We start from the raw sequence: 14,235 nt of genomic DNA, 5'->3' as shown, positions 1-14,235 counted from the left end.
GATTTTACTCTTAGAGCTGTAGAAGCAATGAAAGTATTAAACAGCAGATGACAATATTAGATGTTACTTTGGGGAGATCATTGTGCCTGCTTGGAGGAGAATGGATTGGAGGGCACCTGTTCTCTCTCTGTCCTATTTTCTGTGGCTGTTGAAAAATAAGAAGGTCAGATGAGAACCCATAAGTGCCCTCAGAGCCTAATAAAAATTTCAAGAGGCAGTGGTTGTGCAACCTACTTTTATTTTTGTGATAACAGGAACTATTTGTGATTTCACATTCTCTCTTCTGAGGCTCTTTCTGAGTCCTGAATTTATTTCTAGTTATACTGGAGTTTGGAAATAGTTATTTGAGGAACAGTAAGCTCAGTATGGTTTACGTAAGATGAAAGCTGTTTATACCAATGGCTGCAGGTAGGGATATGTAATATAAAAACTCAGAGTTTCAGAGCTTAGCTTAGTAACAATGAACATTGTAGTTTTAATGGTTTCTGGAAATTATTTTTATCAACTTTTGTCTCTTAAATTGCATCGGATTTTTCCTTTTCATTCCCCAGTGAAATGAAAGATTTGCCTGATGTGGTCAAGTTCTGCTCTTCTGGCTGCAAAAGAGAACCAGGGTTTTGACAGCTTATGGTAAACACCACTTGGAGCTGGGACGTTTCGATGTTTTCTGCATTTATGGAAAATTGCAGTAACACTCTGGCTCCCACTGCAAAACAAAACAGAAACAAAACATAAAACCCTGCTTTGCTTTGAAAATGGCAGTGGCATTTATTTAAGGCTCACATTTTGTGGGGGCACATTGGCAGGTATTTAGCAGTAATATCAGCAGCTGTGGATTTCCAGCTTGCTGCGTGGTGAATGGATTCACAGCCCGGAGGAAGCTCGTGGAGGGTTTATATGATTTCTGTGTGTGTGGGGCACACAGGTATTATCAGCAATACTGTATTTGTTTGTTAAAGGCCAAAAGACGATCGACTCAAGCTTTTCTTATCCAAAAGGAATAAGGCAACAAAGGAATATTAATTTTACATCTGTACAAAGAAAAAATCTGTCAGAAAGGTTCAGTGACTTATTCTGCCTTTGTTAATTGCATGGTTCTTGCAGTATCTTTTGTGTTATTTTCACTTACTATTTCACACTGGTTTGAAAGCCTCTGTACCTCAGGGACAGAAGGGGGTACCTTTGGAGGGGAACTCACAGAGCAAGTTAATGGAAGCCTGATATATTTCATGTTGATTGCACAATGGCTCCCTTGTATTTCAGATGAAGAATTTTAATTCTTTATAAAGGGTCTACGTGGCTTCTCTCACTGATGAATGGGAGCTCAAATAAGGAAAAGTAGAAAGAATGAGAAGGAAACATACGCCACATACCCCTTTGGCTATCATTCATATCTTGGTGGATTTTCTTCTGTGACTTACCCTTCATACAACAACAACAACAAAAAAGGAGGGCTCCCTTTTATTCCTCCTGAGATAAGACACACATTAGTGACCCCTGTTTTTTCACAAAGCTTTTCCCTGTGTCCCTCCTTTATTCTGACAGTGTCTTGTATAGCTCATGTAAAGTACTTCTTGCAAATGGCCTGGTATTGTTTTTATACTGCATACAGTGTAGTTAGTGCATAGGTGAGGCCTGGGGCATTGGAGGGGTGATCTCCTGGGAAGGGCAGGGAGCTAAGGGCCTAGGTAAGGATCTGCCTGACCTGGCATTCTGGGGATTTCTCTTAAAACATGCTTGCAAGATTCTTCCTTCAGGGTTCTTGGAGAATATAGCAGGATTACGTCTCACATTTCTCTAAAATGCTTAAGTAAATTATAGTTAAATAGTCTGTACCTTAACTATAGACTGTCTATAGCCACCTCCAGTGTTATTTATTGGGGATCAGCTGAGAATATCGAATAACTCAATTTGGAAAAATTTAGCAGCTCACAGCAGGCCCAGATGGGTTGCTTGTGGGCAGAGTGGATTGGTAGGACCGCAGTGTATAGCCAGGGCTCCGGCGTCAGTTTCTTGTTAGATGTTTGGCCTTGGGCGAGCTCACTATATTCCTGAGACACCGTTTCTTTTTTTGTAAGGTGGGAATAATAACATCCACCTCAGAGAGACAGTGTGATGAAGCTGCAAAGAGCGCTCTGGGAGGATTTAGCCTGACAGGGAACAAACAGTGACTTCAGGGTAGCTGCACTGCTGTGATTTCATCTGTCACCATTGTTGTCACTATCCTTGATAAAGCTCTGGTTCTGTTTTCTTGATTTTCTGAGCCAAGGACCTGATAAACCAAATGGTCAGTTATTCTCGTGCCGTTAGCAAAATTCTTGACAAGTATAAGTCAGCTGCGGAAGAAAGCCTTTACTAGATAGAACAGCATTCATTTATTAAGAATCAGGCTGGGTGCGGTGGCTCACGCCTGTAATCCCAGCACTTTGGGAGGCCGAGGCGGGTGGATCACTTGAGGTCAGGAGTTCAAGACCAGCCTGGCCAACATGGTGAAACCCTGTCTCTACTAAAAATACAGGGCGTGGTGGTACATGCCTGTAATCCCAGCTCTTGGGATGCTGAGGCAGGAGAACTGCATGAACCTGGGAGGCAGAGGTTGCAGTGAGCTGAGATCGTGTCACTGTACTCCAGCCTGGGTGACAGAGCAAGACCTTACTTAAAAGAAAAAGAAAAAAAAAAGAGAAAAAAAAGCCCAAGGTCCAAACATGATCTGATACTATCTTATTTGGACCATAACTTCACACTGTTGACTCTGAAGCGTCAGTGTGAAGCAGGTCAAAACACATTGAGCTTACAGGTGGATTGCATGGTTCACAGGTAAGCGGTGTCATTGACTCCAGCCCCAACAGCCTACGGATGTTTCGCTGACAGGTGTCAGGAAGGAGAGTCCAGAGAAGGCGGGATCGGTCCCTGGGGAATGTCCGCCTCTAAGTCCCACCTTTCGGTGCTTGTGTTCCAGGTGGCAGAGATGCATGGTGAGCTGATTGAGTTCAACGAGCGCCTGCACAGGGCCCTGGTGGCCAAGGAAGCCCTCGTGTCCCAGATGAGGCAGGAGCTCATCGATCTCCGGGGACCGGTGAGTGTTCCCCCAACCCTTTGTGTCCGTCCAGCTTCTGCTGCCCACAGCCCGGGAGAAAAGCATAGAGACTAACAGAGCAAGCAACCATGTATCCACCGGCCAGATTTGCCCACATTCACCTCTGCCACATTTGCTATTTATTTTTTATGGGGATGGGGTAGAATAAGTAAAATGTTACAAGTTCTGTTGAAGCAACATTTCATGCTTCTCTTTCTAGTCATCTATAGTTAAAATTGGCATATAGTTCCGCCACCCATGTTTCCATACTTCCCTGCATGGATAAATTTCCATGAGCAGTAAACACTCTTGGTTTTGTGTTCTTAACTTTTACCTCCATGACATTACTTTTGTATGTATCTGTTTGCCACTTTTCTTTGCTTATTTGTTTTTAATTCAATATTGTGGTTTGAGGAGTAATCCACATACATCAGGTACAAGGCTTTTCAACCACAGCACTGCTGATATTTTGGATCATGTAATTCTTTATTGTGGGGGTTGTTCTGAGCATTATGGGATGTTTAGCAGCATCCCTGGGTTCCACCTATTAGAGGCCAGTGGCTTCACCTCGCCAGGTTTTGACAACCACAGATGTCTCCAGATATCGTCACATGTCCTCCGGATTTCAGAACCTGGTAGAATCACCCCTGGTTGAGATCCGCTGATCTAGATCACTTGCTTGCTTGGCTCTGTAGTTCTCTGTTGAATGAAATACCACAATATTTTTGGTTCAGTTGTGTCTTTGTAAACATTTAGGATGTCTCCACTATTTTGCTATTACGAACCACAACGCTGTGAGCATCTAACACTTGTCCTTTTGTGCAGACATATAATAGCTTCCTCATTTTACAACTTCTTTATTATGTAAAATGCCCACATTTAGGCAGGCTGTGTCATGCACACTTGTATCTCCTTTGTCAGGGTGGACAGTTATCTGTCATGGCCAATTGTGTTTCAGGTTATCTATGTCCGTTTCCTCCTTCTATATCATTTCAATCAAATTCTGGGTATTATTTCATGTACAGACATCTTTGTGTTTATCTCTAAAAATACGAAAAAAATAAATACAATATCCTTATCACCCCCATTACCAGTAATCCCTTTATGTCATCACAGTCAGTGTTCAAATTTCCAATTGCCTCATACCTTTGAATAGCTTTTTTGATTCAGGATCCACGTGAGATCCATGCATTGTGATTGGTTAATATGTGTCTATGTTGCTTTTCCTTTAAATTTTAAGAATTAGGGTAAAATATACCTAACATAACTTTTACCATTTTCACCATCATTAAGTGTACAGTTGAGTGGCATTAAGTATGTTCACACAGTGTGAGGCCATCGCTACCACCCCTCTCCAGAACTGTTCCATCTTCCCCGACTGAAACTGTCCCCGTTAAACACTCAGTCCCTGCTCCCGACTCCCCCAGCCCTTGGCGACCATTCTACTTTGTTTGCCTACGAATCCACTACTGTCTTAGGTTTCTTTTCTTCAGCAGAGTCTTCTCTCATCTCTCTCTCTCCCCTTCTCTCTCGTAATTTGTTTACTGAAGACACTGGATTTGCCTTACAGAGGTTTACACCACCTCAGTTTTGCTGCTGGTATCTCTGTCGTGCGATTCGATATGCTGCTTCATTTCCTGTATTTCCTTCTATTACAGGCTTGGATTCAGGTTTAATTTTGCTGATGATATGACTCTGTTGTTGGGCGGTGCTTTCTGTCGGGAGATGCATATGTTTGCTACCTTTTTGTGATATTAGCAGCCATCTGTTATCACTTCCTGGGTCCATTACACAAACCTTTCTTTAAGGTCAGTACCTAAGTATGAAATTGCAGAGTTTTAGTGTATGGCATCTTAACCTTTACTGAGATTCACCATTTTATAAAGTAAAAGAACCTATTTATTATCCCTCTGTTTGTGTGCAAAAGTTCCTGCTGACACTGTTACATCCCTGCTGTGATATTTTATATATTTGTGTTTTCATCTGCTGTTCTGGCCCATAACTCCCACCGCCCTTGTTGTAAGGTTGGAGGCACTTTAGGCCTCAGAAGACAGAATCTCTCTGACCTTCTCCTGCCCTCTTTTCACCTCTTCCTTTTCCTACCCAAGGCAGGACTCTACTCTTCCCCTGCTTTCCGTAAAGGAATTGACCCACATTGTCTGTTTGTAGGTCGCAAGACCCCCATTTCAGAAGGGGTCCAGCGCCACCCCCGGGAGGAAAGAGTACTGCACAGAGAAGCCAGGAAGGATCTGGACAGACAGGCGCTGCAGGGTCTCCCCACTCAGTCTGTTAGTCTTAGACCCTACCCTTTTTATCCAATCACATCGCTAATCTTGATTATCCAGTGATGTCTCCATAAAAGGCCCAGGAAGACGAGATTCAGGGAGCTTCCAGGTAGCTAAACAGGTGGAGGTTACTGGAGGTTGATACACGGGGAGAGCATGGAAGCTCCACACCGCTTCCCATACCTTGGCCTATGCATGTCTTCACTGTATGCTTCGTAATATCCTTTATAATAAACCAGAAACTGTGTTTCTCTGAGTTCTGTGAGCTGCTCTAGCAAATTAATGGAACCCAAGAAGGGGATGGTGAGATCCGCATTTTATCGCTAGTGAGTCAGAAGCACAAGTCAAACAACCTGGGGCTTGTGGTTGACATCAGAAGTGAGGAGCGGTCTTGTGGGACTGAGCCTCACCCTGTGGGATCCGATGCTACCTCTGGGTAGATGTGTCAGAATTGAATCAGAGGACGCCCAGCTGGTATCCGCTGCAGAACTGATTGTTTGGTGGTAGGGAGAAACCCCCACACATTTCGTCCCAAGAAGTCGTCTTTGTTGATGGTTGCGGAGTGACAGCAGAAGGAAGACGGTTTGTGTTTTCCCACTCGTACCTACCAATGCCTTTTTGCATGAGATGGCTTTAACTTGTGTTTCCCTGACCACAGATGAGGTTGCCCATCTTTTCATTTGCCTGTTCCCCATTCTGGGTTGCACATCTGACTTCTCACAGCCTTTGTCCATTTTTCTACTGCACAGTATTTGACTTTCTTGCTTTCTCACTGTTTTTGTATCTCCTTTGCAGTTACATGTATTTTACATATCCCCTTCTAGCCTATGACTTAATCTTTCACTTTAAATAAAAGTAGAAAATTTAAAACATATGTAAAAGCACAGGGAATTATGTAACAAAAACCCATGTCCCTGTCACTCAGCCTCAGTAATAATCAACTCAAGGTCATTCTCGCTTTGCTCATACTCTGCTCATTACTTCTCAACTCAGATTATTTGGATGTATATCCAAGCCATCTTACACTTTCATTCATAAATACCCAATATTTACTGCTAAAATATATTCACAATACCATCATCACACCTTTTTTTATTTTATTTATTTTTTTGAGACTGAATCGTGCTCTATTGCCCAGGCTGGAGTGCAGTGGCGCGACCTCAGCTCAATGCAACCTCTGCCTCCCAGGTTCAAGCAATTCTCATGCCTTAGCCTCCCGAGTAGCTGGGATTACAGGTGCCCGCCATCACGCCTGGCTAATTTTTGTATTTTTGTTAGAGACAGGGTTTCACCATTTTGGTCAGGCTGGTCTCGAACTCCTGACCTCAAGTGATCTGCACACCTTTGCCTCCCAAAGTGCTGGGATCACAGGTGTGAGCCACTGCACCTGGCCTCACGCCTATTTTTAACAGTAATTTCATGATATTATGAAATACCCAGTCAGTGTTCAATATTCTCCAGTTAGCTCAAAAGAGTTTTCCATGTCTTTGTGTTGATCAGGATCCTGATAAAGTTCATATAGTGCAGTTGGTTGGTGCCCCTCTTCAGGCTCTTTTAATTTGTAGATTCCATTGCTATGTCTCTTTTTTTTCCCTTGTCTTTTTTGTCGTTATTGTGGAAGATACTTGGATCCTTGAACTGTAGGTTTTCCCAGGTAGGATTTTGCTAATTGTAATCCTATGGTGATGTTTGTCATATTCCTCTGTCCCTTACCTTTCCTTTAAATTGGTCATTCACTCTGGAGGCTTGACGAGCTTCAGGTTTGGTTTTTTTGCCACAGTGGTGTCACAGGTGGTGGTGTGTGTTTCCATCAGGAGGCTCATAAATGTTGGTGTAGGAAAGCACTATTTGAGGAGCCAGTTCACACTGGACCCCATCTGTTTCAGTGGGGCCAGTGTGCAAATGTAATCCCCATCCGCCACCCCCCACCATATTGAAAGCCTAATAGTGTAGTCCCTGACTGAGTTTGCTTCCCTAATTTCTGACACTCCAAGACTTTGTACATGTTTTTGTGGATTTCTTTAATTAGATAGTTAGGAGTTTCCTTAAGGGGAAACATACTTAGGAAGGACCTGTTGTATACTAAGAACCCTTTCAGGGAGGTAATATCATCTCCATTTTGCAGGTTTACTGAGGTTCAGAGAAGGCTCCAGTAATTCTGTGAGTGTGTATGTAATAGAGCCTGGATTCAGACTCAGGTTTAATTTCAAAGCCCATTTTCTTCAAGCTATACCAGCTCTAGAGAATTGCAGGAACAGGTATGGGAGAGGGAGCCCCTTGTGTTACCCATTTCCCCCAGCCAAGGTTCCAGCATCCCTGCAGTGGCCCTGCCACCTGTGTTGCACATTAGAGACTTGGCAACATCTAATCTGCCTCCTCTGAGAAAGGACAATGGGGTGTGGGGATGGAGGCCTGGCCCTGACCTGTCTCCCCGTGTGAGTGGGGTAGGTCTTGAAGGTGGGCCAGCCTCTCCCTTGTCCCTGCCCAACACCAAGGGTCCCAGCCTACTCCAAGGCTAGCCTTGCAAGAGGGGCTCAGTGGGCAACCAGGAACCAGACAGTGGTCCCGTTTCTTAGGACAGGTTCAGTTTGACCCTGTGAGTGTCAGGTAGTAAATGGTAGGTGACTATTGTCACTGCAGATAAATTTTTGGAGAGCAACATCAGTGTATCATTCTCATTGTGAATAATAAAGATGCCCAATTAACCAGTACAAATGAATAACTGCTGGTATTAATAGCTAATATTTGTTAATTGTTATCAGCCAAAAATTTGGCTTCCCTCTTGAATGTTAGTAATTCATTTAATCCTCATGTGGCCTCAGAGTAATTACTATTTTGATGCCCATTTTGCAGAAGACAAAGCTGAGACTCAGAAACGATGTAACTCTCCCAACATCCTACACTGAGAAGTGGCAGTTCTGGATCTGACTTAAAAAATTAAATTTTGTTTTTTTTTTAAATTTATTTTTTTCTTAAACTTTTTTTCATATTGTACAATAGGATATACTAATGGTAATATTTTTGCTTTTAACAGTTGGGAAGTATCAAAATTTTTGGATTCATGACAGACCTTGGCATCCCCATGCTAAAAAGTTAAGTAGTAAAAAGAGTAAAATAAATCTCTTCCTGTCTCTGACCCCCTGATTTTCCTACCCAGAAGCAGTAACTGTTAGCAGTCTTGGGTTTCTCTTTGCAGATATGAGTGACGCCTCAGCATGCTATTTTCACGTGCCTATACATGTTAATAATGAGTAGCCTGCTGAATGCATTCTTCTGTGTCCTACCTTTCCTCATTTAACAGTATGCTTTAAAGATCTTTTAATTTTACGTCACGAGTAGAACTGTCGTTCATTTTAAGAACTGTGTCTTGTTCCCTGGGGAAAACCATAATGGATTTCCCCAGGCCCCTGTTGGATGTTGCATGGTTTCCCGTTTTTGTTTTTACAGTAACGTTGGGCTAGCATCCTGGGTGGAAATCCTCATTGTAGATGAAATCCTGCCTTTAGACTGGAAGGCTGGCTGGCAGTGCACAGAGCTCAGTTAGACTGGGTGAAAACCCGGAGATCTTGCCCTGCAGGACTCTCGGGGCTTTGGAAAGGATGACCACCTCCTCCCAGCCTCCTCCACCTGCTGCAGGAATATCGCTTTTGAGGCCCATAATCCTTTCGGAGATCACGATGTAGTTCCAACAACGTGTTGGGCATACAAACGAAGTATTTTCCTCTTTTATGAGTTTGACAACTGAGTTGCAGAAGGATTTTGGTCGCTGCATCCCCGCCCCACCCCGCCCCACCAATGTCTCCTCGTGCTCCCCCAGGGTGCTGGACCTCCTGCCCTGTGCTGCCTCCCACTCAGGGCCTTCGCTCCTGGCGTTCCCTCGCCTGGAACACTGCTCAGTGCCAGAGCTGCATATCAGCTCCACGCTTCCTCAGGAACCCTCCCTGGCGCCCTGACAAGGTCAGATTTTCCATGTCGACTATGATGCCGACATGTGTCTCTCCCTTCCTGTCTTAATGTAATGTTACATTGATTTATCACTGATCAGTGTTATCTCTCCCGCGTCCACAAGGGCAAGTTTTTGTTTCTTTCTGCTCCCTTTGGGTTTCAGTGATTCACACGGTAGGTGTTCAGTAAATGTGGGTCGACTCATTGAGTGAATGAGTGAATGAATGAATGTCACCACTAGGCCCCCAGGCCATGCCAGCCCACCTCTCCTCTGTGCTATGCTCCTTCTGCCTAAGTCTGATGCCCTCCAGGACAGAGACAGTCATTTACACAGAGGCAGTTCTCATGGCATCAGATCCTTTCCTCCGGCAGGCTGTGATGGCCAGAAGCGAGGAGCAAGTAAAACGGTCATTAAAGGCCTGAAGACTGTCAGAAGAGCTCGCCGTTTGGACCGGAGTCCCCAGGGGATACCCCATTATTGCCTCAGGCCTGCTTTGGTTATCTCCCCAGAGTCAGACAGCCAGGGCAGAAGGAAGAAGGCTGTTTCCAGCTCAGTTTTCCTCCTGGAGTTGTCTTTTGCTTTTTTTTTTTCTGGCTCTTCACTGTGAGAGACATGTGTTACGGGAATCTCAGCCACTTCTCTCTTCCTTTCCATGGGGCCTGGATCCCTGACCACACTGCATTATAATGGCTTCCTCCCAGACCCCAGGGTGTTCGAGTGACTAAGGGTCAGGACTGTCTGCATTAGGTGGAAACCCAAATCTCCTCTTCTGTCTGCTGGGAATAAACATGTTGCTGACCGTAGCGCGAGGTTCTGTGAGGTTCTGCCAGTGAAACAGTGCTCTCTGTGCTGGCCCTCATGACCCATTTCCGACTCCGATCCCCCGTGCCTAGCACCATGCCCAGCATGTAGTAGGTGCTCAGTAAATGTTTGCTACATGATGAGTTCATTTTCATACAGAGAGGCTGAGCGCATAGACCAAATGAGAATTCAGAAAACAGACAAGCAGGGTTAGTGTCCTTTCAGTGGTATCTTTTTCTGACACAGGTTGAGTAGCTCTCTTCTGAAATGTTTGGGACCACAAGTGTTTCAGATTTCTTTGCATTTTGGAATATTTGCATTAAACTTGTGGGTTGAGCATCCCTAATCCAAAAGTCTGAAATCTGAAGTGCTCCAAAATCTAAAATTCTTTGGGTGCCAACAGGATGCTCAAATGCTCATTGGAACATTTTGGATTTCAGATTTTAGGATTAGGAGTGCTTAACTTGTATCACTATATATACTTTACTTTTTTTTAGAGACAGGGTCTTGCTCTCTTGCCCAGGCTGGAGTGCAGTGGCACCATCATAGCTCACTGTAACCTCAAACTCCTGGACTCAAGCAGTCCTCCTGCCTCAGTCTCTGGAGTAGCTAGGACTACAGGTGTGTGCCACCAAGCCTGGCTAATTATTTTATTTTATTTTTTTTAGAGGCAGGATCTCACTGCATTGTGCAGGCTGGTATTGAACACCTGGCATCAAGTGTTTCTCCTGCTTTGGCCTCCCAAACTGCTGGGATTACAGGCGTGAGCCACCAAACTTGGCCTGTGTATCCTTTTAAGCTAAGACACTTATTTTTAAGGAAAAGGAGTTTGGGATTAAGGACTGAATTTGTCTCTCTTTTTTTTTTTTTTTTTTTTTTTACTGTGAGTATTTTTAGGACTCTTATTATGTTTTTCCCCTTTGGTATAAGATGTGAATGAATGCTGGAGATTTTTACCTTTTAGCAGGATTTGATTATAGTCTGGGAGAACAGCTCCTAGTTTGAATAATAAATGGAGACAGGGAAATAGAACATTGTAAGACTGCAAGTTGTAGAGGTCAATTAAAGGCACAGCGTGGTGAAAGCTAAAGGTGAAGCCACTCATTAAATGCAATTTGTTCCCATGGCGGATGCAAACACGAGCTCACTTTATATAATGGACATTGGATTCCTCTTTTTTTCAGCCTCTTTGGCAAGGCTCTGTTTCTCTGTCCCTAGTCCCGTTTCTGATCATCTCCACTTAAGCAGAAAAGATGGTCTGGCTTGGTATGACTTACTGCCTGTGGAACCACTGCCCTGACTCCAAGCATCCATGCTGTCGGCTCCTTCCCCCGACCCCCACTCTCTCACTCGTCCCCTCCCTTGTCTGTACCACCCTTTGGTAGAGTTTTGCTGTGTGTTTGTTGTGCATTTTTTTCCCTTGCACCCTCTAGACAGTCCTTATAATTTTCTGGTTAGGCTCATTTTTCAGCTGAGCAAATGAGGTACAGAGAGGTTGTGTGGCTCACCCAAAGGCACACAGCTTCTTGGCAGCACCTGAATGTAAACCCAGGACTCTGTTGTTCCATACCACCACACTGCTTACTCTTTTATATTATGTTTTCCAATTTCAAGCAAAATTTGGTGTCTGTTGTGCTCCAGGCACAGCACTCTGGATGGATTTAAACAGTCAGATGCTTCTGTGGTGAAGCTCTCAAACATGCCCATTCTTGATCTGCAAAGTGGATCTCTCCCTTTCTTACCTCTTCTTCTCACTTCATGCATCAGGAGTTGCGTGTGTGTGTGTGTATGTGTGTGTTTAGCATACTCATGACATGGTGTTTATGTCAGAAAGGCTCTTCAGAGGCCGGGCACGGTGTCTCACACCTGTAATCCCAGCACTGTGGGAGGCCGAGGCAGGTGGATCACTTGAGGTCAGGAGTTCGAGACTGGCCTAGCCAACATGGTGAAACTCCGTCTCTACTAAAAATACAAAAATTAGCCATGCATGGTGGTGTGTGCCTCTACTCACAGCTACTCGGGAGGCTGAGTCAGGAGAATCACCCTTGAACCCGGACAGTAGAGGTTGCATTGAGCCGAGATCACGCTGCTACACGCTCCAGCCTGGGTGACAGAGCAAGACTCCACCTCAAAAAAAAAAAAAAAAAAAAAAAAAAGCTCTTTGGAAACTTGTAATCTAGAGAAGGCAGAGTTTCCCGAAAGCAGAACAGTGATTGAATGGGGGGTTTGCATAGTTGCTTCATGTATTTTTTAAAAAGGAACTGGGGTTCTGTGATGCAATAAGCCTGAAAAATGTTGGATTAAAGATAGTTTGATGGTCTTCTACACTGTGGAATTTCCCTCAAGGGTCACACACCAGGGTGCTCCATGACTCTCCAAAAGGGATGGGCTAGGTATAGTAGCATTTCCCAAAATTATTTCCCCAAGGAACACTATTGCAGTCATTATTTCGCAGAATTATTTCCCTGAGGAACATCTTCTCTTAGAAGATGGTCATGGAACTATTTTCCGAAGAGTGCATTTGGGAAAGGTAGCGCCATTGAGTGTCATGTTTTTTATTGATGTACTAGCTAGCCGGGAGCTCATCAGAGCCTGCCTTATCTCATGAGCCTGCCCTGGCATGGAGTCTGCAGGGCCTGGAGGAGAGGAGGTGACATAGCGTGGCTGTGGGGTGCAGTGGGCCTGCCTGTGTTGAGTCCCAGGTCCAGCTGGCCTCCCACCCACTCACCAGCCTGGTCAGGGTTTGATCTGAACAGCCCTGCCTTTCCCAGGCACTTTGGGTCTCTGCCACCTGGGCTGTCTCTTACCTTCTGCATTTTCTCCCACTCTCTCCGTTTCTCCTCCTGTTTTTGTATCTTTGTTTCTTCTTTGGTCTCTGTGTGCTTCTCTTTTTGTTGTTCTTTTGTGTCTGCCTTTCTCTCACTCCCTTTCTCTCCTTTTGTTTCTCTCTCTGCTTCTTTGTATTTGTCTCTCTCTCTCTCTCTCTCTCATTTCCTCTGTCTCTCCCCCCGCCTGATCTATCTTTCTCTGTGTTTGCAACTCTCTCCCTCTCCCTTCCCTTCTGCTCTCCCATTGTCTCCAGTTTAATAAACATTTACATTGCTGTATTTTGCCATGATAATTGCTATTCATTGCAATTGCCTGAAAAACTACAAAGCCTTTCCATCTCCCCTTCATCATCCAAGCCTTGTGTGTTTTGTGAGGGTCCCTGTGGGGTGGGCCATTGCCTGCCTTCCACCGTATGGCTGGCCCCTGATGAGTGTTTCTGGAGCATTTTGTGCTGTGGCGCTTGCCACTCTGCAGTACCACTTGGTGTTGACTTTTCCATTTTCCCCTGTGGACCAGGAGCTTCCCTGAGACAGAGACTGTTGTCCTCATTTTCCTACCCTCAGAGCCTGGAACACGTAGTCACTCAGGGAGCACATGACGTATACATCTGAGTGTGCACCTGGAGGATCTCTGGCAACGCTCTGTTCACTAGCACGTTCGATTATCGAGAAAGCTGCCTTCCCGTCCTGCTCGATAACACCCCATGTGGGTCCTCGCTGTGAGCCGTCTGTGTTTCCTGGGGCACCTTGTTTCCTCTGAGATGACTGAGCTGATGGGAGAGAAAGATGAGTAATTTCACATCCAGGGATGAGATAGATGGAAAAACCCCATCCCAAGTTTTGTAATAAGTTTCACTTTAAAATAAAATGCTCCCTGGGACTTTCTTGGTATCTTTAAAACCTTCGGAGGGAGTGATCTCATTTGAAGGCTGATGCTATTTAAGTATGGAAGCTTAATAAGAAATCTATTTTTCTGCCGGGTGGCGCTTGCCGCATAGCTAATGATCAAGTACCAAATTGTCTGCTGCCCCGCGGCAACGTTAAACTTCGTGTTCCAAATTATAAGAGGCTTTTTAACTCAGCGGTTGGACATCCCTGTTTTAATCGTCCGCCGTCTTGAAGGAGATTATTTTTAAAAGTGCCATTTAAGAGGGGCTACTAAAAATATATCTCACATAGAGGCTTAACTCAGAAATATTAGTCTTTGACACAAAATCATTTGGAAAAATGCTGTGGAACCCACTTTAAACCTCTCAGATCCAGAGAAGAAAAGCCTGTCTTTGGGCCTAGCTGTGTTTT

General features: G+C 44.5%; 1 protein-coding gene across 4 annotated transcripts in view; it reads left to right on the top strand.

Moving 5' to 3' along the window:
* Window positions 1–14,235, top strand: part of SNX29 (sorting nexin 29) — a 586,208-nt gene that overhangs the window by 368,253 nt on the left and 203,720 nt on the right. For all 4 annotated transcript variants that reach the window (XM_050774079.1, XM_050774080.1, XM_050774082.1 and 1 more), the window contains one exon: window positions 2,960–3,076. In XM_050774079.1, the coding sequence (XP_050630036.1) occupies window positions 2,960–3,076 (117 nt within the window). The remainder of the gene's footprint in view (window positions 1–2,959; window positions 3,077–14,235) is intronic.

The sequence above is a fragment of the Macaca thibetana genome, chromosome 20 (assembly GCF_024542745.1).
Source record: "Macaca thibetana thibetana isolate TM-01 chromosome 20, ASM2454274v1, whole genome shotgun sequence".
In the NCBI taxonomy this organism is placed as follows: Eukaryota; Metazoa; Chordata; class Mammalia; order Primates; family Cercopithecidae; genus Macaca; species Macaca thibetana.
The sequence above is the reverse complement of the archived record's forward strand: the minus strand, read 5'-3'. Positions and strand labels throughout refer to the sequence as shown.